At 44.7% G+C, this 27,469-nt stretch overlaps 1 protein-coding gene across 1 annotated transcript in view; it reads left to right on the top strand.

The window, feature by feature from the left end:
• Positions 1-4,156: 4,156 nt before the first annotated feature.
• The window catches only part of LOC114668700 (filamin-B), a 245,519-nt gene continuing 222,206 nt past the window's right edge, over positions 4,157-27,469 (top strand). The window contains exon 1 of the mRNA XM_028824598.2: positions 4,157-4,552. Coding sequence (XP_028680431.1) covers positions 4,261-4,552 — 292 coding nt within the window. The 5' untranslated portion in view covers positions 4,157-4,260. The remainder of the gene's footprint in view (positions 4,553-27,469) is intronic.

Below are 27,469 nucleotides of genomic sequence, written 5' to 3'. Positions count from 1 at the left end.
GACAGCGCAGGGTGGCTGGGGTCCCGCCTGAGACAGCGTGTGGTGTGGATGTCATGGATCGCAGGGAGCTGTGTGCCCGTGATCTGCAGTCCTGAACTGAGCAGTTGCTGTACCAGGACGTGATGGATTCCACAGTCCATCTGTAGAGTCTGCACAGGGTTGTGGGGGGGACAGTCTGCTGGGGAAGTGGAGGCGTTGTTGGGCTTTCTTGACCATTTAAGGTCATCAGTGAGGGTGACTCCGAGGAACCTAAAGCTGCTGACCTGCTCCACAGCCTCACCTCTGATGTAGATAGGGCTGTGCTCTGGTGCCTGTTTGCGGAAATCCACAATCATCTCCTTAGTTTTGCTAACACATGGGGATCAAGGCAGCGGCAGCAACAGCTCCTCCGGCCTAGCTCCACAATACAATACAATTTATTTTTGTATAGCCGTAGATCTAGGGTGTTGTACCGTGTTAGCCATTATGAATGTAGTGAGACGTCAAGTAAAATGACACCTTTTATTGGCAAACTAAAAAAAAGATTACAACATGCAAGCTTTCGAGGCAACTCAGGCACGATGTAATGTGTAGCCCAAAATCACTCAAAAGGAGGGCCGCAGTGGCCTTTGACAACACCTTGATTTTCTAAGAACACAAAAGAAACCCTTGTAGGGGGGAATGGAAGAAACCTTAGAAAAAGCAGTTCAAAGAGAGACCCCTTTCCAGGTAGGCTGAGCGCGCAGTGGGTGTCAAAAATAAAAGGGGGTCAATACAACACAATAGACAGAACAGAACACGAGGCATCCTCAATACAATAGAAATATTACAAGGGCCGAGCAGAATTCACCTGGAACTCCATACTGTTTTAGTTCCTTCACAAGCACAACCTTCAATCTGCCCCTTTGCCACTGTATTGGTTAATCCTTGCACTTTACATTTCATTTTTTTATTCACAAGTTTTTGTGTCATATAATTGATGAAACAACCTTTTTTTTTTTTATTGATATTTCCTTCAGGATTAATAAAATTCCCACCTACTGTATCAAAGAAACCACTGGCCATGGCCTTAATCACCCAAGGCAGAAGCTGCTCACCACTGATCTGCACTTCCATTGCTTCAACATCTTCCACAAAGCCAGCAGCTTAGGACTTATTAACCTGGCATATCTTCCCCCCCCCAATCCCCCGGGGTACAGACTCCACTCCATGGGTGGCTGCAGGTATTCACTTTAGTTAGGAGCCAATCGCTGCTGCTAATGAAACATATTTACACCGCCAGGCCATATCATTAAAGTAACACCAACTGTTGACGGCTTCTAATTAGAAAATTGGTTTGCGGTGAAAACCTGGGACCACTGCAGCCATCCAGGAAAGGGGGCCGAATCTTTCACATTACGTTAGGGGGCTCCCAAGTTCAGTTGTGGCAGACCACTCTGCCTGCAGGTTTTCATTCCAAACAGTTTCACAAGTCAGTGGTGTAGTCAAACTTCTTAACAGTTGTTTAATTAGTCTTTTTATTTTGTAGGCAGAAATATGTGGCACTATATTTACATGTAAAGAAAATTTAGAAATTTGCGGTTTGTCACGTATTTAAATGTTGTCTTTTTAATTATAACTTTCTTCTTTGTTTGTACAAAGTTTAAATAACACAATTATTTATAAACTGTTACTAACCCTCCTCTGTTCATTTTTTTTCGGTATCTTTAGGAATGAGGATATTAGAGGGACAACACAGGTATGACAGTTTGGTGACCGGGTGAGATGGTCTGGGCACGTGCAGAGGAGAGATGAAGGGGGCATCAGAAAGTGAATGTTGAGGATGAAACTGCCAGGCAAGAGGAAAAGAGGAAGATCAAGGGGGGGGGGGGGGGGCATATGGACGGACGGAGTGGTGGCTCTGAGGCTAGGGATATGCCCTGGCAATCAGAAGGTTGTCGGTTCGAATCCCGTAAATGCCAAAAGGTACTCTGCTCTGTTGGGCCCTTCAGCAAGGCCCTTAACCTGCAATTGCTGAGCGCTTTGAGTAGTGAGAAAAGCGCTATATAAATGCAAAGAAATTTTTTATGGATGTGGTGAGCAGGGATATGAAGGCAGTCGGTGTGGCACAAAATGTACAAGACAGGAATGGATGGATGGAGTCCCCTAAATGGGGGCAGCCAAAAGAAGACCACCTAGATTTTTTTTTTTTTGCACTTGGTGCTACTGCTCTACTGTCAAGTTATTCTCCTCCTCATGGAAGTCATCTCAGATAAAGGAACATTGGTTGGAATCGTCAGGTGGAAAGGTTCTCTCCTCAGGCTGGATGGCCCAGCATATGTGCTAACTAGCTGTGCTACCCAACTAAGGTGAGTTACAATTCAAGTAATCGGCCTAGACCTCAGTGAATTTGGTGTTAACACTTGCAGAGTACCATCTATGGCAATGTGCTTTGGAATGCATGTAGTAATACAACGGATTTCATTTGTCATTCCAACAGATGGCACATCACAATCATTAGTACTGTTTTTACAAACCCCATACCAAATGACATGAAACTGAGGCAACCAGACAGGCACAACGAAACACAGACAGTTTAGCAATTATTATAATCTATACTAGCATTGTACCTGAGGATGTGTTATACAAAAATAAGTTGTATTTTACCATATTCTTTTTAATTCGCTTTTTGCTGTGGAGTTTACTCCCTTTATTGTATCCAAATACTGCTGACTAGTGATAAGCAGTACAGACACAGCTGCCAATAATAAAGGAAGCAACTAATTCAGTATAAATTTCACTAGTAACAGGAACATAAAAGACAGCAAAATATTAAAAAGCAAGAAAAACAAAAAAATCAATGTGTCACACAAATACTTGACTACATGTATTTTTCATTTAGCAAACCCATTTTGTAAATTCTGGATTGACACCAAAAAAGGCAGAAACTGAGAAAATAACAGCTTGTTTAATAAGGCAGGTGGCCAGTTAAAAGCAGAAGGTGGTTTGGTTGTGACAAACACCTGCAGTTAAGGTGGTCCACAGGACTGAACTTGAGGACCGCTTAGTGGAGCCTTTTATTACTAATTAGCATACAAATGCATAGAACACTGAAGTAGCTGCTCCTCCGCTTTAATGTTCAATGCAATTTGCACCGTTTATCACTAATTGCCAGTATCTCGCCGTAATTTCAGGAGAAAACACAACAGAAATAGGGTGGACTGAAATAAAAATAGTAAAATAAAGTTGTGACAAATGACATTCATTTCTGAATATCATTGTCGAGCACTTTTATGAATGCAGAATAAGAAAAGAAAAAAGGCCAGCTAAAGAATTAAGATTACTGAGAGACAAGATTGGTCCACTGATCTGCCGAATTTAATAAAAGCGGTAGGAGTGAGAACCCGACTCAAATGCACCCCACCCCGAACGAGTTAATCACCCCAGTGCTAGATGGACAAATAGTTCTGGGTCAGTTAAACGTGTAACTCCATTGCTAAAAAAAAACGTTTATCAACAAGTGCTACTTTTTAAGAATCTGCATGTTGCAAAGTTTGTAGAAGTGCGCATCGCACACTTGTGCGAGTCATGGGAGGTGTGAATCTTAAGTCCACGCGGTAGCCTCTCCCACCCTTATTTCCGAGAACCCTATTTTTCTTCTTTTTGCTAGTACCTAAAACGTGGGCTAATTTCCGTAGGGTTCTCCAGCCCTACCCTGTATAAATCTATCTTCAAGAAAGCAGAATGCGCCAAACTAACGAAGACTAAATGACAGTTGATTATCCGCTGGGGAGGCATAACACGCCCCTGCCTGCAGTTACGCTTGCCTTTCACCTCAGCCCTAAAAAGACGGCTATCCACAACCCGGACTCCTCCGAAACTTCACACAACTTAGAAGCGATTCATTTCGTCCAGCTGCTCCCGACCGGTTCGTCGTGTAGAACCGCATGTACAAGTAGCACATTATGTTGAACACAACGGATCTCCATCTCTATACTGACATAGGATTGGAGAAAGAGGAAAAAAAATGACAAATTCACGCGACCCTTCTCAGCCTCACAAACGCCTACGTGCACTCGCGGTAGCCGAGAGCCAAGTGAAGTGAGTGAGTAAACGGTCGGCCAGGTGAGGGGGGCGGGACAATCCCCGAGCCAGAGGCTAGTGCGCACGCGCGGCAGCTACTCTACGCTCCTGCTCAGTCTTGGCTGTCAGAATAGCAGCAAGCAGCGTCGGAGGCGGCAGCAGCGGGGGAGTTTCGGAGCAGACTTATTTTTTTTTTGTATTTGTTTCCCCTTTGTCACGATGCCCGTGACAGAGAAGGAGCTAGCCGAGGATGCGCCCTGGAAGAGAATCCAGCAGAACACCTTCACCCGCTGGTGTAACGAGCACTTAAAATGCGTCCACAAGCGAATCGGCAACCTGCAGACTGACCTGGAGGACGGTTTGAGGCTCATCGCCTTGCTGGAGGTCCTGAGCCAGAAGAAGATGTACAGAAAGTACAACCAGAGACCCACCTTTCGACAGATGAAGCTGGAGAACGTGTCTGTGGCGCTGGAGTTCCTGGATCGAGAGAACATCAAGCTCGTATCCATAGGTAAAGCGATCCCCTCTCGCTGTCTGTCTCGAGATACATCGTGCGTGTGGAGTAGTGTTGAAGTCGCGCACAGTTGGAAAGATGCATACTCTGTGTCCCAGATCGTCATTTTGTTTGCAGGATTCGAGGAACATGGTACTTGCACTATTCTGACCCTTAGGACGCACCCCACCACGAGATGGGGGAGAGTCCCTGTCCGGGGCAGCGGATCCGGCTTGAGGGCAGGTGGCGCTACCGCGCCCACTTCACGCGTTAACACTGAAGGTGGTGCCGTCCTCACCTATTCAAACCTGGCGCGTAATGTCGCAAATCCCCTTTATGAAAAAATACATAAAGACATTGGGAAACGCGCACAGTTCGGTAAAAGAGCGCAATCCGGAGTGCTTTTCTTACTCTTACTGCGTGAAAAAAGTGCGCAGTATATTTCTGAAGCTTCCAGTGCACGAATGTCACCTAGTAGGTGTGCCGTCCTCGCCCAGGCGTGGCGAACACCCCCCCCCCCTCTTCCAATACCTGCCTGTCTGATTGTTGTTTTTATATGACATCGACTCGTAAATGTTATATAAACTTCAAATTACCCAAGGCTGCATATTTGAAAGCGTTAATTATGGTCACTTTGAAACAACGGCTTTTGTCGCGAGGTTCGTCAGTTACCTGCGACTCCGGTGACGTCAGGATCTGTGTGCGCAGCAGGAACCCTAACTCGATACTTGAACTTGTGTATTCAGCGCGCAATAATTTGCTTTCACATTCGGTTATATTTGAACTGAAAGCCAGAACTCCCACACTGTCGTGTAATACTAATTCTGTTTCTACATAAAAAGGGCAGTTTGGCCAAATGTCCTGACCGGACTGCGCAGACTGGAATCTGAAAGCTGTGCGTCTGTGACGTCACTGGTAGAATACCGTTGCGCGCACTTCTTTACTGTCGATGATGATCGTATGTTAATATATAAAGCGCCTTGCAAGTCATTTAAATTATTTCTACATTAATGACATAGCGTTTATGTTGAAAAGGTACACCATGAGGGGCATGCGGCGATTGTCCACTGAACCGGTGGTTGAATGTGGTGCCAATCTTGGCACATCCTAATTATGGGAAGGTCAAGTTATTTATGTATTTATACATTTCAAGCACCGACTGACTGTTCAGGTTATGCAGTGTCTGAGGACTCGGCCCCTTTGATCTTTGTGTTTTTAAAAATCACACTTCCATTACAAACATGCCTCAAAGTGTTTCTAATTTGTGTGGTTTGAGCCATGGAAAGTTAACTGACTCACAGCTTCAAACACCGACGCTTTGCTTTACTGCCCAACACTAAAATGGCCTGGCCTCCTTTAACTCCGCAATCAGACATTTTATTTTATATAGTGGCTGCTGCACCTAGCAAATACAATTAATTCATAGGTACATTATTATAGGTAGAATCTAGTGCTTTCTGTACACAAGTACCTCCATTGACCTTCTAGGAGGATATGAACTCTGTGTCTTTGTGATTTTTACATATTCTTCCTTTCCACGGTTAATATATTTTGAATATTTAAAAATGGAGTACATTTGTTTTCCTTATTTTGAAATTTGGCATATTAAGCTCACCCTGTCCAGGGGGTTATTCCTGCCTGGTGCTTGCTGTGATCGGCCCATTTCCCCTCAACCACGTCAGGATAAGCAAGTTTGAAAAAGGGCAGAATGGACGGAGAGAAGAACAAAGCCATTTTCACAGAATCGCACAGTAGTAAGACTGGGGAGGACTGAACATTTCACTTTTTTGCCTCTGATCACTAGCAAATCTCACGATCCACGCTTAATACAATACAAGGGGAAATTCACAATACATGGCACTGTAATGGCACCTTTCCTTGATTAAAAAAATACATAAATCCAAAGTACTTGGCATGAAAATTGCATGACTTTCATCAGATATGAGCCTGGATCTAGGCTGGTGGTAGCATTTGAACTTGTTTTCCCAGTGATTTTATAAAGTGCCTTATACACAAATACCATTCCCGGGTGCATAATATGCTGAAAATGGTGCATACGCACTTACTGTAATTCTACATTGACACCTTAAGTAACTCCCTCCCGAGTTGTACAACATGTTGGTGATTTTCTTTTCACAGTGTAAATATTTCCCAAAGAGATTAATAGACGGATCACAGCGGAGGTCTTTCTGTAATTCTGCATTGTGAGCATTGCCAGGCTAGTGAGGTTATCTGCAGCTCTACCTTTGCTCAGTATGGGGGCTGATTGTGTACCCTTGTGAATTTATAGAACACCTTTCTACGGTGAACTCCCTTTCACAGCACGTTATAAGACAAGTACAGTTCATTTTGTGATACTACATTCTAAGTGCAGACATATTAGTCCTCTCGGTGTCAGAGTAACTGAATGTGTACATTTGTGATATTATATCCATTCATTTTCCAACCCGCTGAATCCAAACACAGGGTCACGGGGGTCTGCTGGAGCCAATCCCAGCCAACACAGGGCACAAGGCAGGGAACTAATCCCGGGCAGGGTGCCAACCCACCTCAGGACACACACCAAGCACACACTAGGGCCAATTTAGGATCGCCAGTGCACCTAACCTGCATGTCTTTGGATTGTGGGAGGAAACCCACGCAGACACGGGGAGAACATGCAAACTCCACGCAGGGAGGACCTGGGAAGCGAACCCAGGTCTCCTAACTGCGAGGCAGCAGCGCTACCCACTGCGCCACCTGATATTATATAACAACAAAAATTTATTTCTAACCCACACAATCACACAAGCAATGCCTCGATGAGCTTTAACAGACCCTGTTTTTTGAAACCCCAAGAGCGTTGACTCTCAGAATGAACGAGACAATATAGTGCCTTTCCACAATGTAAACCGTTTCAGAGGTACTTGTTGCATTTCAGTTCCTTTTTGTGAGTTCTGGCATGTTAACCAGCTCCCTGAAGATCATATACAATACTTTGTTCTTGGGAGATTTTGCACCTGTACCTGGGTGATTTTTATACAATTTAGGGACCCAACGTCCATATTTCCTAAGAACACTGACAAGATCTCATATTGTGAGTTAGTGGTGTGTGTTAGTGACCTGGAGATCACACTCCCTACTGTTTTAGTTCAAAGGACACTTGTCACTTCTTTATTAGTACACAGTGACCCCTGACAAAAGGAGCGACCTGCACAGAGTCTCCGAGAACTCGTATCCCACTGCTTTTATATACAGTTGCACAGTTTGGCACTAAGTTGCTTCTCACAGTGCAATAATAGTTGGAGTTTTATTCTGAGGGTGGAGCACTGAAAGTGTATCTGACTCTCTCAAAGGACCCAAAATGAACCATTAAAGCGGTACACTTGTGGTGTTATATACCACCTTTCTATTGTCAATATACTCCCAAAAGTATTTTGTAGTTTGGATACCAGACTTTCTATGGATCTCCTGTAGTACACAGAGAGTTCAATTGTATTTTTAGTAAGTCAATGGTCAAGACAGAAATGGCCACCTTTTGCATTACATTCCAGTAGCCTGGCCACTTGTTCAGAATCGGTTTAGGACTTAAAAGTGTTTGGAATGCAGTTAACATTCAACCCAATGCCAAAAATGTTTTACTGTTTTAAATCAGGCGTATTTTTTTTTTTTTTTTTTTTTGGTTTGTCATATCACGTAACCATTCATCGTGCTGTGACACAATCGTAAAATCTGCACTTTAGATAACATTGATTAGCTGTCCATAGACTTAACAGAGTAGCTTTTCAAAGAGCCCCAGGGAAACGGCGATTGTGCCAAGTGCTGCACACTCAGATTCCCTGTGGTGTGCGTTGCAGAGCTGCTAGACGGACTTGACGACGAGGGTGGGGTTAGGGTGGCTGTTACTGCAGTCACGGCAAAATTTCATCTGTCACCTTGACGTGCACTTGACTTACGTTTTCACTCCCAACATTTTACTGATTTTTCATTCTGCCAAGGTTCCCAGTCTGTGAAGTATGTGATGAATGCTCAGTATCCTACCTTTCTTTCATAAATGTACACAATTCACCAGTTATTTGGTTGATTTTTCACAGTAGTTTTGTTTTGGCAGTGAGGGTATGCTGGTGCACACAAGCTGCTGCACCTCTCCGCTTCCTTGGTTTCTTTCATTGTGTTTTTGTTTAATGGATGGATAGATAGATAGATAGTGTAGTTGGTAGGATTAGATAGATAGATAGATAGTGTAGTTGGTAGGATTAGATAGATAGATAGATAGATAGATAGTGTAGTTGGTAGGATTAGATAGATAGATAGATAGTGTAGTTGGTAGGATTAGATAGATAGATAGTGTAGTGTAGTTGGTAGGATTAGATAGATAGATAGATAGTGTAGTTGGTAGGATTGGATAGATAGATAGATAGATAGATACTTTATTAATAGATAGATAGTGTAGTTGGTAGGATTAGATAGATAGATAGATAGATAGATAGTGTAGTTGGTAGGATTAGATAGATAGATAGATAGTGTAGTTGGTAGGATTGGATAGATAGATAGATAGATAGATACTTTATTAATAGATAGATAGTGTAGTTGGTAGGATTGGATAGATAGATAGATAGATAGATAGATAGATAGATAGATAGATACTTTATTAATAGATAGATAGATAGTGTAGTTGGTAGGATTGGATAGATAGATAGATAGATAGATAGATAGATAGATAGATAGATAGATAGATACTTTATTAATAGATAGATAGATAGTGTAGTTGGTAGGATTGGATAGATAGATAGATAGTGTAGTTGGTAGGATTGGATAGATAGACAGATACTTTATTAATCCCAAGGGGAAATTCACATAATATAGCTGCAGCACACTGATAAAAAAACAATTAAAGAGTGATAACAATGCAGGTATACCAGACAATAACTTTGTATAATGTTAACGTTTACCCCCCCCGGGTAGAATTGAAGAGTCGCATAGTGTGACGGAGGAACGATCTCCTCAGTCTGTCAGTGGAGCAGGACGGTGACAGCAGTCTGCTGAAGCTGCTCCTCTGTCTGGAGATGATCCTGTTCAGTGGATTCTCCATGATTGACAGGAGTCTGCTCAGCGCCCGCCGCTCTGCCACAGATGTCAAACTGTCCAGCTCCTTGCCTACAATAGAGCCGTACCAGTTTGTCCAGGTGTGAGGCATCTCTCTTCTTTATGCTACCTCCCCAGCACACCACTGTGTAGAAGAGGGCGCTCACCACAACCGTCTGATAGAACATCTGCAGCATCTTATTGCAGATATTGAACGACGCCAGCCTTCCAATGAAGTATAGTCGGCTCTGTCCTCTCTTACACAGAGCATCAGTATTGACAGTCCAGTCTAATTTATCATCCAGCTGCACTCCCAGGTATTTCTAGGTCTGCACCCTCTGCACAGTCACCTCTGATGATCACGGGGTAATTGTTTTATCTTGGATTTGGATTCTGTTTTGATTTCTGGTTTAACTAAAATCTGGAGTGTTGCTGCAGTAATGTCTGCTGTGGATGTTTTCGGTTTTGTTCGTTGCGCTCCAGACTCTTCTGGCTGCACTCTGTGCATCTCATGCTGTATGTCTGGATATTCGAGCGGATTATGGACCTCTCTGGCATGAGCTTTCCTGTGGAGACTGACCACCCATCTTATACGGTATTATTATCCCACGTATTTTTTGAATTATAAACTCTGCACACTGCTGCCACCTCTTCCCACTTTCCTTGCTACATAAGCAAATAATAACATTTCTTTACATTTATACAGTGCCTTCCTCACTACTCAAAGTGCTGTGCATAGTGAGTGGGGAGCCACTTCAGCCACCACAAATGTGCAGCATCCACCTGGATGATGCGACGACAGCCATTTTATGCCAGTGTGCTCACCACACATTAGCTGTTAGGTGGTGAAACGATGAGAGAGACAATTGGAGACGGAGGGATGACTAGGGGGGCCAGAATGACCAGGTTTTGGGTAGCAGTTTAGCCAGGACATCGGGATATATCCTACTCATTATGAAGGATGCCCATGGAGTCAGGACTTCAGTTTTATACTTATCTGAAAGACGGTGCCATTTTAGATAGATAGATACTTTATTAATCCCCAAGGGGAAATTCACATCTTTACAGCACAGTGTCCCTGTCACTGCTCTGGGGCACTGGGATCCACATTCAGAGCACAAGTTAAGCGCCCCCTGCTGGCCTTGCCAACACCTCTTCCAACAGCAACCCAATTCCTGTTTAGTCTTCCATCCAAGTACTGGCTGGACTCAAACACGCTTAGCGTCTGGTGGATGACCTGAAGAGCAAGTGCTGCTTTTCCTTACTAACCTGATGACCTGTGCTTCCACTATGTAGAAGTGCTATTGTGGTGAACCCATCCATCCATCCATACATCCATCTACTTCCACTTATCCAAGATTGGGTCGCTGGGCCAGCAGCTTGAGCAGAGTTGCCCAGACTTCCCTCTCCCCGGCCACTTCTTCTAGCTCCTCTGGGAGAATCCCAAGGCATTCGCAGGCCAGCCGAGAGACATAGTCCCTCCAGCGTGTCCTGGGTCTTCTCCGGGGCTCCTCCGGGTTAGACATGCACCAGGGAGGCGTCCAGGAGGCATCCTGATCAGATGCCCGAGCCACCTCATCTGACTCCTCTCGATGCGGAGGAGCAGCGGCTCTACTCTGAGCTCCTCCCGGATGACTGAGCTTCTCACCCTATCTTTAAGGGAGAGCCCAGACACCCTGCAGAGGAAACTTATTTCAGCCGCTTGTATTCGCGATCTCGTTCTTTCGGTCACTACCCATAGCTCATGACCATAGGTGAGGGTAGGAACATAGATCGACTGGTAAATTGAGAGCTTCGCCTTGCGGCTCAGCTCCTTTTTCACCACGACAGACCGATGCAGAACCTGCATCACTGTGGACACCGCACCGATCCGCCTGTCGATCTCACACTCCATTCTTCCCTCACTCGTGAACAAGACCCTGAGATACTTGAACTCCTCCACTTGGGGCAGGATCTCGCTACCAACCCTGAGAGGGCACTCCACCCTTTTCCGGCTGAGGACCATGGTCTCGGATTTGGAGGTGCTGATTCCCATCCCAGCCACTTCACACTCGGCTGCGAACCGATCCAAAGAGAGCTGAAGATCACGGCCTGATGAAGCAAACAGGACAACATTATCTGCAAAAAGCAGTGACCCAATCCTGAGTCCACCAAAACCGCTTTCTAAGTTAAATGCACTGTTAACAACAAATGTCTGTCCTGTAATAGATAGATAGATAGATAGATACTTTATTAATCCCAAGGGGAAATTTACATACTCCAGCAGCACCTTACTGATACAAAAAACAATATTAAATTAAAGAGTGATAACAATGCAGGTAAAAACAGACAATAACTTTATATAATGTTAACGTTTACCCCCGGGTGGAATTGAAGAATCGCATAGTGTGGCGGAGGAACAATCTCCTCAGTCTGTCAGTGGAGCAGGACGGTGACAGCAGTCTGTCTTTGACATACTACAACACGCTTTTCCTGAAGTACACCATAAAGCTCAGGGTTCTGGTCACAAGTGTGTCACGTTTGCCAAATGTTTGCTTTATTTAGGTAAATTCCGGATATAGATCTGTGTCTAGCCAACATTCTGCCGCTAACACTGCCTTGCTTAACACAAGGTCCATCAACAACAGCAAAGCACTACTACTGGATGAATTTATATGAAGGATATCATCTTTGTATATTTCTCTTATCTGAAAGATTACAAAAACTAATGAGTTTGCATCTCTTAATGGGGTAACTCTGTCCAGGTCTGTTTACTTTTTAGCAGCTTGGAACTCGGGTCCGGCTCTAATAATCCCATCTGATCTGAGCATTTCACTCTAAAACTGACAGGTAATCTGGTCCTTTACTATTTGTAGCCCCACGCTTCTTTGCCACACTAGTTTGCTTTTGTTTAAAACCACAGATACCCGTCTCCATTTTTGCCTTTCCTCTATACTACCCCAGCATTTTTAACCCCTGAAAACGGAGACTTTTGAAAACGTTCTCCATGTATACATCTGAGAACGCCAGTGCATCATTTCAGCGTGGATTGGTGAAAGCAGAATTCTGAAAACACAGACTCTAATTGCACTCTCAATTTGTTTGATTTTTACACGGCCTTTTCCTGATTGGATCCTGCTCATCCATATTACTAACCGAGAATGGTAAACCGGATGGCATGGACGCAGGTACACGGCGATGGGACCATGAGACGTACTGCGCAGGCGCGTACAGCGCGCGTCTCATACACGCGAAGTTGTATCCACCGCGCACAAAGGAGTCACGGCCCAAAAACGAAAGAGCTCAACTGATGTGAATGAGAAATGAAGCAACAACGCGCCCATGGCTAACGACTACCGACAGCCACACGAATAAGAGGACTCTGCGCTGCAGCCCAGATTCAAACGGAAGAGGCTACGGAGGCCCCACGGGTCCATAAAGTACGGAAGGTGCAGGCGTCCGCCATATTGTGAGTGGCACTACTGCGGAGTGAAGTTAGGAATAATGTGCTGCTTGGGTCGACTAATGTATTTCAGGATACCCAACGCCGGGGGTAGGCGAGCGAAGCGAGCAGGGGGTGGAGCCCCCTTGTTAACAATATGTCATTCTCTGGTTGGTCACCCATCATGGGAAAAAAACAAAAACCTACTCCAACATAACGGATGTAGAGGGGGTTGCTTTCCATGGAGCTTGTTGTGTTGCTTACCTGTATGCATCTAAGTTACATTTTGAATACTGCATGTCATACACATAAGGCAAATACTTCACCGGCTGCTATAAAGTCCACACTGCCCCCTCACAGTAAGGAAATCAAGGCTCCCCCCTTGTGTGGAAGCAATATGAGTAGTGACAAAAGCACCACATAAATATAAAGAATAATTATTATTAATTTTGCAATGAGTCTTGTGCCAGGGGGCATTACCATCCCTTCAAGGATTTTTCTGCTGATCTGCGCATGCCCAGTTTAGATGAATGTCTACGTCATGTCTGGTTTTGGTTGCTTTAGTGTGGACAGAGAAACTTGTAAATGACATAAAAATATTAGTGGGGGCAGTTTTTGTTTAGAAACAAAATTTTTAAATGAAAACATAACGTGGACATGGCTATCTCAGCATAGTTCTCTCTCAGTCTTTGCTATGGGTAGTTAATGTCTACACTGATAACCCTGTAGATTAGTTCACACAGACTATGCTATTTGTTTGTGGTTTTCATTTAGCAATTTAATAATAATAATTCATCCATCCATCCATCCATCCATTGTCCAACCCGCTGAATCCGAACACAGGGTGACGGGTGTCTGCTGGAGCCAATCCCAGCCAACACAGGGCACAAGGCAGGAACCAATCCTGGGCAGGGTGCCAACCCACCGCAGAATAATAATTCATTACATTTATATAATGCTTTTCTCAGTACTCAAAAGTATTTTTGTATATTTTAGTCCTACTTATTTTTCCTTAGGGTGGCACGGTGGCGCAGTGGGTAGCGTTGCTGCCTCGCAGTTGGGACACCTGGGGACCTGGGTTCGCTTCCCAGGTCCTCAATGCGTGGAGTTTGCATGTTCTCCCCGTGTCTGCGTGGGTTTCCTCCCACAGTCCAAAGACATGCAGGTTAGGTGGATTGGTGATTCTAAATTGTCTCTAGTGTGTGTGCTTGGTGTGTTTGTGTGTGTCCTGTGGTGGGTTGGCACCCTGCCCAGGATTGGTTCCCTGCCTTGTGCCCTGTGTTGGCTGGGATTGGCACCAGCAGACCCCCGTGACCCTGTGTTCGGCTTCAGCGGGTTGGAAAATGGATGGATGGATGGATATTTTTCCTTATTTTAATTCAGAATCTTGTGTTTCATGTATTAATGTAATTTTTGATGCTCTGGTTTGTATCCATTGTTATTTGTGACGTTTTTCTGTTGTTCTTTTTGTATCCATCTGAGCAGGGGAAAAGGTGCTATATAATAACATGCATTAGTACTAATTATTATTATTATTACTGTGTGGTGGGCTGGCACCCTGCCCTGAGTTTGTTTCTTGTGTTGGCTGGGATTGGCTCCGGCAGACCCCCCATGACCCTGTAAGTTAGGATATAGCGGATTAGATAATGGATGGATTGTTGTTATTGCTAATGTTTGTTGAAATTCTGGATCACATCATTTCTTTTTTATTGCGATGGCAGTTTTGAGTGTGAGTGGAGTGGGCAATTATGGAGTTTAATTTTGTTGAATTAGGAGCATTCACTAAGACTGAAATCTCTTTTCCATGAGAGTTATAACAGTGGAAACACAACAATTGGACTGCCGCTCATTAGATAGATAGATAGATAGATAGATAGATAGATAGATACTTTATTAATCCCAAGGGGAAATTCACATATGAAAAAAAGTAGGTTCTGACATTTTTCACCAGCACAGCCAGTTCGTCGATCTTATTTGAGATTGAGTTTTCATTATCCGGGTTGTTTTTCCCAGGCACCACATCTCGGAGTCTTGGGCCTCCTTAGTGATGACAGTCGTTATTCTTATTTTTTTTTTATTACTATCCACAACATGTTCTCCTCATTCTGTTCACTTTTATTTCTCTGTTTAATACTGAGCCATCATGTTGCCCAATTAACTGACCCACCCATCCATTTTCAGAGTACAGTGATCCCCCTCCTATCGCAGAAGTTACGCTCCAGACCCACCCGCGATATAGAAAGACCACATTTTTTTTTATAGTTTTTAAAATACCCCCTCCCACACACTTTAAACACATGTAAACTTATTTGGATACACGGATGTCGGGCTAAAGATATGAGTAACATAATAATAATCATCATCAGTTTTACCTTCTCCTGTATGGTCAAGGTCTTCCTCTGGTGCTTAGGCTCACTGCTACCAGAAGGCTTACAAGATGCAGGATGCTTGGGAGCCATCGTAGGGCTTAAAACAAAATGAAAAGCTCACAAAGGTTTGCTCAGAAAAGTCGGACCACAAGCAAGGTACGCAATACGCAGAGAACTGAGTTGCATCGGGGACCCATGCTTGCTGTTCTTGCGAGATTACACCACGTTAGCAGCAGCCAATCACAGCCCAAGAGAATAAAATCCGCTCTGATTGGTTGAGTCTCCTCTTTCAGCGAAACTCTTTGTCTGCTGAAAACTGTATGCTTTGTTATGAATGGGCTGCAAAGTACACTACAGGTAGGATATACAGTGCATCCAGAAAGTATTCACAGCGCATCACTTTTTCCACATTTTGTTATGTTACAGCCTTACTCCAAAATGGATTAAATTCATTTTTTTCCTCAGAATTCTACACACAACACCCCATAATGACAACTTGAAAAAAGTTTACTTGAGATTTTTGCAAATTTATTAAAAATAAAAAAACTGAGAAATCCCATGTCCATAAGTATTCACAGCCTTTGCTCAATACTTTGTCGATGCCCCTTTGGCAGCAATTGCAGCCTCAAGTCTTGTTGAATATGATGCCACTAGCTTGGCACACCTATCCTTGGCCAGTTTTGCCCATTCCTCTTTGCAGCACCTCTCAAGGTCCATCAGGTTGGATGGGAAGCGTCGGTGGCACAGCCATTTTAAGATCTCTCCAGAGATGTTCAATCGGATTCAAGTGTGGGCTCTGGCTGGGCCACTCAAGGACATTCACAGAGTTGTCCTGAAGCCACTCCTTTGATATCTTGGCTGTGTGCTTAGGGTCGTTGTCCTGCTGAAAGATGAACCGTCGCCCCAGTCTGAGGTCAAGAGCGCTCTGGAGCAGGTTTTCATCCAGGATGTCTCTGTACATTGCTGCAGTCATCTTTCCCTTTATCCTGACTAGTCTCCCAGTTCCCCACAGCATGATGCTGCCACCACCATGCTTCACTGTAGGGATGGTATTGGCCTGGTGATGAGCGGTGTCTGGTTTCCTCCAAACGTGACGCCTGGCATTCACACCAAAGGAGTTCAATCTTTGTCTCATCAGGCCAGAGAATTTTCTTTCTCATGGTCTGAGAGTCCTTCAGGTGCCTTTTGACAAACTCCAGGTGGGCTGCCATGTGCCTTTTACTAAGGAGTGGCTTCCGTCTGGCCACTCTACCATACAGGCCTGATTGGTGGATTGCTACAGAGATGGTTGTCCTTCTGGAAGGTTCTCCTCTCTCTACAGAGGACCCTCTGGAGCTCTGACAAAGTGACCATCGGGTTCTTGGTCCACCTCCCTGACTAAGGCCGTTCTGCCCCGATCGCTCAGTTTAGATAGCCGGCCAGCTCTAGGAAGAGTCCTGGTGGTTACGAACTTCTTCCACTTATGGATGATGGAGGCCTCTGTGCTCAGTGGGACCTTCAAAGCAGCAGAAAGTTTTCTGTAACCTTCCCCAGATTTGTGCCTTGAGACAATCCTGTCTCGGAAGGTCTACAGACAATTCCTTTGACTTTCATGCTTGGTTTGTGCTCTGACATGAACTGTCAACTGTGGGACCTTCTATAGACAGGTGTGTGCTTTTCCAAATCAGGTCCAGTCAACTGAATTTGCCACAGGTGGACTCCAATGAAGGTGCAGAAACATCTCAAGGATGATCAGCGAAAACAGGATGCACCTGAGCTCAAATTCGAGCTTCATGGTAAAGGCTGTGAATACTTATGGACATGGGATTTCTCAGTTTTTTTATTTTTAATAAATTTGCAAAAATCTCAAGTAAACTTTTTTCACGTTGTCATTATGGGGTGTTGTGTGTAGAATTCTGAGGAAAAAAAATGAATTTAATCCATTTTGGAATAAGGCTGTAACATAACAAAATGTGGAAAAAGTGATGCGCTGGGAATACTTTCTGGATGCACTGTACTTACTGAATTTTGCCGCGACATAGCGGGGGCGCGATAGCTGAACTGCAATAGAGTGAGGGATTACTGTACTATTTTTGTATTTTATGGAGTTGCAAGGAGAACAAGAGTCTTGATAGTAGTATGGACCGCTAGGTAAAAACCGGCCTTGTGTGGGACATCATGCCAGCCTTGACAGCCAGGCTGAAACAAGGCCTACACAGTTAATCTAACATAATAACATAAGAAGAACACATAAATATCATGCAGTGACCTACCCTGGAGCTGCAGCAGTGTTCTTAGAGCTGCCCTATATGACTGATTCCATCCATTTTCTAAATAATCTTTACATTTTACAGTTGAAAGCCTGTGTGGCTATAATGCTGTGGCATATTCAATTACACATTCACACTGGCTCAGTTTAGGTTTACCACTTTGTTACTCAGTGGTGAGCCACCATACTGTCCTGTATCACTACACCACATGTCCATTTATGTCAGTTTTGTTTTTCTTATTACATCACAGTACTATTGGGTGTAAAACAGAAAGGAGCTGAGAACGGGACACATCAGCCCAGTAGTTTAAACACTCACACTGGGTCAGTGTAGTGTTGCTGTGCTGGCCTGTACCACTGATCCATATTACTAAACGAGAATGGTAAACCGGATATGGACGCAGGGACCTGCCCGTGGACGCAAAAGACATAGTGCGCAGGCGCCACACAAAGCCCCCCCAGAGTGAAACGGGAGATGACTACGAAACCGTCAGAGTAGGAAACAAAGTAAAACGTCATAAAGAGGTTAAAGAACAGGGACAAACACATGCAGAGCAGGTTACAGAACAAAGCCCCCCTGCCCAGAGTAAAACGAGAAAGACTACGAACCGTCTGACATGCCGCAAGCAGGATAAAGCGAGGTCAGAAATAAAACACAAAAGTAGGAAACAAAGTAAAACTTTATAAAGGGATTAAAGAACGGGGACGAACACATTAAGAGCGGGTTACAGATGATGAAAACTGGAATGCAACAGCTTCAAAAAAACCTAGGCACGAAACACATGCACACCGAGATACAGAATATAAAGACAGAAACGACGACAGTTAAATGTCCACACCACACAGCGGAGGTACACAGCATGGTAAAAACCGACATAATACGGAAAGCGCAGGCGTCGCCGCCATATTGTGAGTGGCACTAATGCGTGGTGAAAGCGCAGGAGGAGACATAGTAAAACAAGAGGAGTCAACGCCCCCTACGGAGTCCACAAAGGTTCATACATCAAACACGAGATGGTACGGACACGCGTCTGAAACCGCGGAAGCAAAACTGTCTCGGCTCCAAAACCAAACAGCTCAACAACTAACACAGCTTCAACACCGAGCCCGCGTGGACAGATCTAATGAACGTGGACGCCTACAACGCGCGTCTCAAACTGCGTAGGCAAAGCAGGCATGGATTCAACACGACACAGCTCCAGTGACCGAGATACAAACACGCGCCTGCCTGGATATAATTAACGAATGCAGGCGCCTACAACATGCGTCTGAAATGCCGCAGACCAGGCAGGCACTGCTCCAAAAAGAAAGAGCTCGACTAAACGAGATACAAAGTGAAACGGGAAACACTACAGAGTCCGCAGTGCTCCACAATGCACCGCATGATAGTTCGGAAAGAGCTTCGTAGTAACAGTGGGGAGACCCAGAGTGACACGGGCGAACGCTCCGTATTAAACATACGTCATCCTCACACGTCCAAACTATACAGCGTAGGTGAATCACATTACAGTGATGCATTATTAACAGTACGATAAACATCAGTATCGCAAACAAATGAAAATTTTTACTTGAAAAAGGGAAATTATATTCACCACGGACAAGGTGTCCATTGAAACAAAAGCAGAATAAAGCGAGATCAGAAATGAAAGACAGAGTAGAAAGCAAAGTAAAACGTCATAAACAGGTTAAACGAGGGGCCAAACACATGGACAGCAGTTTACAGATAATGAAGACCAGAATTCCAAAGCTTCAAAAACCAAAGCTCGACTGACCGAGATACAACTGAAACGGGAAACACTACGGGGTCCACAGTAGTCCACAATGCACCGCATAATAGTATGGACGGAGCTCCGTATTAACAGTGGGGCGCCCCAGAGTGACACGGGCGCGAACGCTCCGTATTAAACGTGCGTCATCCTCACACGTGGCTGCCCAGCGGACACGGGTTCAAAGCGCCGGGGGTAGGCGAGCGAAGCGAGCAGGGGGCAGAGCCCCCTTGTCCATCTTCTGAATGATCTTTTCTTATACATGTAAATATCTTGCTGACTCCTTTATCCAAGGTGACTTACAGCATTTATGATACAATTCTTTCTGTTCTTCCCAATTAGAGCCCAGGCAGGTCAGGTGACTTGCTCAGGGGTCACACGGGTGTCAGTAGCGGGATTTGAACCCACAACCTCAAGGTCTGAAATCCAAAGCCTTAACTACTACACCACACACTACCTTATAGAATTGGGAGGTGTCAGAGTTTGGGGGTGTAAGGTAGAAACTGGCTGAAGATGAAACGCTTCAACACTTCAAATCACAGTAGTCTGGTCAGGTAATCTTTTTGGAAATGGGAAGAACATCAAACTTCACAAGTTAAGTGACTTGCCTAGTGTCACGCAGAGAGGTCCACTGAATCAGAGTTTTGTAACATTTGGACCGAAAGGAGACTTAAAAAAAAAAAAAAAAAACTCTGCGGACCGGGGAGGTGGAAAATTGAATAAATGTATTTACTTCTGTGTCGTAATTTGTCCAACCAGTGCCTGAAGTAGAAATCCGTAAATGCGAGTACTCTCTTTTTATCTCTGATTTTTTGTTTTACATAGTTGGAGATTCTACTGTCCAGATTTACAAACATTAGATGGGAGGCTCGGGTTCCCCTTGGACTTCCACAAGTCAGAGTTTAAGGGTCTGGATTCTCTAGAGTGGTTTTTGCAAACGTTTTGAGCCAGGAATGAAGATCCAGATTTGCTTGTTTAATGCGTACATCGGATACGTAAGACAGAACATGACATCATTTTTCGTTTGTAATGTTATCTTAAAAGTGTTCGCATTGGCTAAAAAACATGAGCAGAGATTTCAGTGATTTTATTTTTTTTTTTTTGCGGATTGGCAAAATCATTTTTATGAACCCGGTACTGGTGGTTGGGAAGCACTGATGTAAACCACATTGGTTGTGGGTCTCTAGAATCCACCACCCCAGGAGTACTGTAATCATTGAGCAACTATGCTGCCCTCTACCACAGATCTATCCATTAATTAATCTGTTTTCTGAAACCATTATTTTATTAAACATATTGTTGCAATCTGCGGTGGGTTGGCACCCTGCCCGGGGATTGGTTCCCTGCCTTGTGCCCTGTGTTGGCTGGGATTGGCTCCAGCAGACCCCCGTGACCCCTGTGTTGGAAAATGGATGGATGGATGGATATTGTTGCAATAAACTCCTATTTATTCCGGCAGGATGGGGTGCAAGGCAGAAGCCAACTTTGGATGAGACACTACTGCTCACTAGTGTCATCAGTTAACATACACTAAGGAGGAGAAAACTGAAGACAGTATGACTAGGCCAGAAATTGAAATGAACAGCACTGTGCCAGCCTAAATCAATGAGGGGCATTTGTGATAAGGACGCTATATAGCGCCCGACCCCGACACAGACTCGCACTGAGGCATGTGTAAAAATCAGTAAGAACTTTTATTTTTTTTTTTTACCTGTAGGGCACGTCTTCCCCGTGAACCCCACAGGCAATGCACAGTCCCCAAAGCACGTGACCCAACACAAAACACTCTTCTGGCACCACCACTCCTCCAGTCTAGCTTCGTCCTCCCACCTCCCGACTCTGGCTCCTCGAGTGGTGGCTGCTGGCCCCTTTTATAGTTCACCCGGAAGTGCTCCAGGTGGTTGATTCTCGTGTTCCAGCTGCACTTCCGGGTGTGGTGCATACGTTGCCCATAGGAGTCCCAGCCTGCGGGACCCAACAGGGCTGCACCCAACTCCAACTGCCCGTGGAGCCCTGCGGGAACCCGAGGCACCTCTCCAACCCAGGTGGGGCGGCCATCTAGCATCCAGGGGGAGGTATTACACCCTCCAGGGCTGCTCCCCTGAAGATACAGTGCAGGGGCGTCCCAGCTGGGCGTCACAGCTTATTAAATTCAACCAAAACAGATTTGCTGTCTTCATAGGGTTAAAAACGTCTGCTTACAGTGACTAGTAATTTTGCTAAATCGTAAAAAATAGCTTGAAAAACAAGCTCAAGTGTTGACGAAACTGTACCTTTGTGCAGAACGTCACCATTCTCAGTCACTGACACAAACAGCTTGAACAAATGTTTTTGTCTTTGCTTGAAAAGAATGAGGTTTATTTTCAAATACAGGCAACTTGAAATGACTCAGAACTGCCGAGTTATATTTGAATGAAAAGCGAATCACTGGGGGCGTGGAGACAAACCTGAACATTGAAGTCACTTTTCACATGCAAGGCCCTGATTTATATATTTTGTCACTGCAGTCCCTTTGACTGTCAGCATTTCTCTCAGCCGTAACGTTTAAAGTTTGTGCATGCTGAGCAGCACACGATGTTAGACAGGCCAAGTCAGAGCAGGGTTGTGTTATGAGTGGAAACCAAAAAAAAGTTAGCGGCTGCCTAGGGGCACTGCAGTTGGAGACCCTTCAGCTGGTTTTTCCAGCTTGTTTGGAAGTCAGCATGAAACAGAAACTGTTGTTGATATGTGCAGAACCTCGCTTTATAAAGTGTTGTACGGTGACACAGAAGGCAGTAGGACTGTCTCACTGCGCTCGCTTGAAACTTCCTGCACTTGCCAGTCGGGGCTGCTGTCTCTGCAGTTTGCCTAGTCCCGTGTGTTACCTTCACCTTTCACAGAGTGCAGGTTTGGTTAAACTGGTGACACTCTTTAGGCCTATCACAAGGAAGTAGGCCAGTTCTGACCAGTGTGGGCCCCTACCTTGACACCCCCCCCCACAGTACTGCTGATACAGGTTCTCTGAGTCTAGAGGCATGCACCGGCCTTTGGAGAGTTAATATGAGGGTGTATGTGAGTACGCCATCTAATAATAATCATCGAACATCTAATCTAATAATCATCTAATAGTGACTCAGGCGCTGCCATGAGTGGCAGCCTTTCCAGCAGCTCCGTGTACGACTTTATCTTTCTACCTTTTTGTGTATTTTACTGATCACTCCTACCACTGTCTTTTATGTGGACTCATTCCCTGGACTCTTTTTACTACTTTTTACTTGTGAATTTCCCCTTGGGATTAATTCTGTCTGTCTGTCTGTCATATAGTGCATTCACATCTATCTATCTAATCCTGCCAACTATACCAAATACTGTGTATCTAATATAGAGTATCTACAGTATTTAATCCTGCCAACTATTCCAAAATCTATCTATCTATCTATCTATCTATCTATCTATCTATCTATCTATCTATCTATCTATCTATCTATCTATCTATCTATCTATCTATCTATCTATCTATCTGTCTGTCTGTCTGTCTGTCTGTCTGTCTGTCTGTCTGTCTGTCTAATCCTGCCAACTACTCTGTCTATCTATCTGTGTATAATACTTTACATTTATATAGCGCTTTTCTCACTACTCAAAGCGCTCTCTACACAGGGAGGACCCGGGAAGCGAACCCACAATCTCCTTACTCCAAAGTAGCAGCACTACCACTGCGCCACCTGTGAGGTTGTCTAATGGGCTGCCTTTCCAGCTTTGCAGTTGTCACTGCTGGGATGGACTGTAGCTCAACACAACCCTTCACATGGGTTACCTCACTAGATGGCCCACTGTTACGCAATATGACTTACATTTTGTTCATGTAGGACTGTAAAGAGCAGTTATGTTTTGTTTAACATAGCATTCCCAAACCTGCTTAATCCAACCCGGGGGTCACAGGGAAAAAGATATGACATTGAGCTTGGAAAGAACTTCAGAGAGTCTTCTTTACCACAGTCCATCATACATACCTGTATACTGCATTGTTTATCGGCTGGGACATATGTAAGGACTGAAATAATTTTATACTGTTTACGCACTTTTATTTATTTTTTTAATTTACTAGGGGGCTCTGCCCCCTGCTCATTTCGGTCGCCCACCCCCAGGTTTGGTTTACCAGATATGCAATTTACAGAGATTGTTATTTTCATGGGAATTGTTACATATGCATTATTCTCACTTTTACTTGAAAATTTTTGTAAAAACAATACTTGTTCTTTATTTCCGGCGCTGGGCATGAGTACATCTCTTTCACAGGACGTATAAAGCTGCTCGTGTTGTGAAGGGTAGGGGGACCGGCTGTACGCACACTACGGAGAACATGTTGGATCATCTGCTGGCTTGTTGCTGCTGGCGTGCTGTGCATCGATTGTTTAAAAGCCTGTACAGCAGCTGTCCTTTTGCCACTTTGCGTTGTGAAGTGGTGGGGGGGGGGGGTCGGGGCACTGAACGCACACTAAGGAGAAGCAGTTGGATCATCTGCTGGCTTGCTGTTGCTGCCGAGCTGCGTGTTCTGCTTGTCGTTGTTTTAAGAGCTGGGCGCACATGAAGTTTGTCTACCAAAAGCATTCCAACGACTTGTTTTAAATGTATCTCACGGGACATCAAATTGTCTTCCGAGAAGATCACCGTCTCGTCTCCCTGGTCTCCCTCCCAAGATTTTTTTTTTTATAATACAGAGATAAATTTGGGCTGGTAAATATTTACACGTATATTTGAGATAATCATTTTTATTTATATGGTTTATCTATTGGATGATATATTTTCAGATTCACCTAGCCTAACATGCATGTCTTTGGTGGTTCAGTGGACTGGTGATGCTCAGTTGTCCCTGGTGTGTGTGTGTGGTGTATATATATATATATATATATATATATATTCCAGGGATTGTGTCCTCCTTGTGCCTTGTTAGGTCCAGAGAAGAGCGACGAGGCTGAGTCCAGAGCTACAGGGGTTGAATTATGAGAAAAGATTAAAAGAGCTGAGCCTTTACAGTTTAAGGAGATGAAGATAAAGACGAGACCTGAGTGAAGAGTTTAAAATGATGAAGTGAATTAGTGCAGTGGATCGAGACGGTGACTTTAAAATGAGTTCATCAAGAACACGGGGACACGGTTGGAAACTTGTTAAGGCACAAACATCAGGAAGTTTTTCTTTACACAAAGAACGATAAACACTTGGAATAAGTGACCAAGTAGTGTGGTAGACGGTAAGACTTTAGGGTCTTTCAAAACTCGACTTGATGTTTTTTTGGAAGAAATAAGTGGACAGGACTGGTACGCTTTGTTGTGCTGAATGTCCTGTTCTCATCCAGCATGTTCTAATGTTCTAATGATGCTTACTGCCCTGTAACCCTTCCCTCGAGAAGCAGGTTAAGAAGTTGGACGGATGTTGAAATTCACTTTCTGTTATCTGTATTTTTCCTGTTTTGTAAGGCCTGTAGGGAAGTAGTGATGGTTGCTCGTTTTTCTTTTCTTTTTTTTCTTGCTGCTGCTTTAGTAGTGGTAGCGTATAATCGTTTTGACCAAACCCGCCCCCCAAACCGTTGGATTAAAGGAAAGGAGCTTCAGCAGATAAAAGGCCTCCAACTTTCCTTTCTTGGTTGTACATGTGTGTCTCTGTCAGGAACCATGACACTCCTCCCACTGCTCAGCCGCCATCTGTCAGGCTAAGTGATCGTGCATGTGGGCGATGGGCCCGTCATCCAGAGTTGGTTCCTTTCTTTAACAGCAAAGCTTTGTCTTCTGGAGACAATATGCTGGAAAAGTGTATAAAACAGAAAGCGGTACATAGGTGAGGATAAAAGTGTCAGTTAAATGAATAAGATTGTTGTCATGTTTGAGGAAGTGACTGCCATATTTACTGTCACTCTCACCCCCTAAGGCGATAGAACCTGCTGTCGCGGTACTGATGTTGTATTTTTACATATCCTAGTTTTCTCTTTTTAATCTCCTACACCTTGAATGGATAGTTTAACATTTTGCTAGTGGCACCACATCCACTTGCAGATTTGGATGGCTGCAACCACACAGCTGCCAAAAGGTTGTATCCTACATGACACAAATTAACACTGTGTAAAACGGTCTTCAGTTTATGTAAAAATCCGATGGTTTTGTATTTTTTCCTGTCTATCCTCTGAGCTCTTTATCGCGATTCGCCAGCGAATCGGAAATCCTAGAATGGTAATCAGTTTCTGTTCCATCCGATATGTAGATGGATGACATATCATGGAGGGCGGGTGCGTCTGGGGAAATGTCATTTAATCCAATCAGCATATCTGTACTAAAGCGGTTTCGTTTTGTGGAGACATGAGTCTGTTGCCTTCGCTGACACCGACTGCTTGAACAGGTTGTGTTGTTTGGGGGCCACCTACTGACTCTGGGAAGCCGCTGCGTCTGACTGTGGGGCGAGCGCCGCAGCACAATATGCGCCTCGGTGGGACGCCGCTGCGTGAAGACATATCATGGAAGGTATATGCGGTGGTGTGGGCAGTCGCACAACCTGGCGTGCACGCTTTACCCCAGGTGTAGTTCACAGGTCGTAGTCTCGTTTCTGTGTTTTCTTTGGTTTGAGCCGTGACTCCTTTCGCAAGCGCGTTGTCACAGCGTGGACCTGTGGCGATTCCGTACATCCGGTGAGCCCAGTGCCCAGCGCCCTGCGTTGCAGTGTGGACCTCTGCGGTTTCCGTACTGTAATACAACCTTCGAATCCTTTCGTTTCTTTTTTTTGCTCTGTGGCGGGCAGCAGTGCACGTGTGCCCAGCGCCCTGTGTCCATATCTGGTTTACAGCCTTCGGTTAGTAAGATGGACCTTACTAAACCACAGTTAATATATGCACGGCGGACGCACCGAGGCGCATGTGCACTGCGGCCTTTGCGCCCGCCCCAGAGTCAAACGCAGCGGCTTTCCAAAACGCGGCGGCTTCCCAGAGTCAGTAGGTGGTGCCTGAACAACACCACCTGTAAACTAGACTTGCTCTAATCCACTGTGCCAATAATGTAGATCACATAACGGTCATTCAGTTTGGCGCCCGCCCCAGAGTCCAGAGTCAAATGCAGCGGCTTCCCAAAACGCGGCGGCGCCCGCCCCAGAGTCAAACGCAGCAACTTACCAAAATGCGGCGGCTTCCCAGAGTCAGTAGGTGGTGCCTGAACAACACCACCTGTAAACTAGACTTGCTCTAATCCACTGTGCCAGTAATGTAGATCACATAACGGTCATTCAGTTTGGCGCCCGCCCCAGAGTCCAGAGTCAAATGCAGCGGCTCCCCAAAACGCGGCGGCGCCCACCCCAGAGTCAAACGCAGCGACTTCCCAAAATGCGGCGGCTTTCCAGAGTCAGTAGGTGGCGCCCAAATAACACAATGTAATGCGCCGTGGCGCCCGCCCCAGAGTCAAAGAGTCAGTAGGTGGCGCCCAAACAACACAACCTGTTCACTACACTTGCTCTAATCCACTGTGCCAGTAATACAGATCACATAACGGTCACAGACTCTAACCCAGCGGCTTCCCCGACTCAGTGGCTGGCACACGAACACCACAACCTGTAAACTAAACTTGCTGTGCTCCACTCTGCCAGCAGTTGGTGTCAGCAAAGGCAACAGACTCACGTCTCCACAAAACGAAACCGCTTTAGTACAGATATGCTTATAGTAATTAAATGACATTTCCCCAGACGCACCCACCCTCCATGATATGTCATCCATCCAGATATCGGACGGAACAGAAACTGATTGCCATTCTTGGATTTCTGATTCGCTAGCGAATCGCGGGCTTACTTGTTTTGTTTACATTGTGGTCATTGGACAAACACAGACATTTAATTACATTCCAGATCCTAGCCAATCAAAAAAGTTTCATCAGGTATTGTACTACAAACAGTATGTAGTGTGACAAAGGATCGTAAATTCACAGGACACAGTGAACTTGTGATAGATAGATAGATAGATAGATAGATAGATAGATAGATAGATACTTTATTAATCCCAAGGGGAAATTCCCATACTCCAGCAGCACCTTACTGATACAAAAAACAATATTACATTAAAGA

This window comes from Erpetoichthys calabaricus, chromosome 18 (genome assembly GCF_900747795.2).
Source record: "Erpetoichthys calabaricus chromosome 18, fErpCal1.3, whole genome shotgun sequence".
Lineage (NCBI taxonomy): Eukaryota > Metazoa > Chordata > Cladistia > Polypteriformes > Polypteridae > Erpetoichthys > Erpetoichthys calabaricus.
The sequence above is the reverse complement of the archived record's forward strand: the minus strand, read 5'-3'. Positions and strand labels throughout refer to the sequence as shown.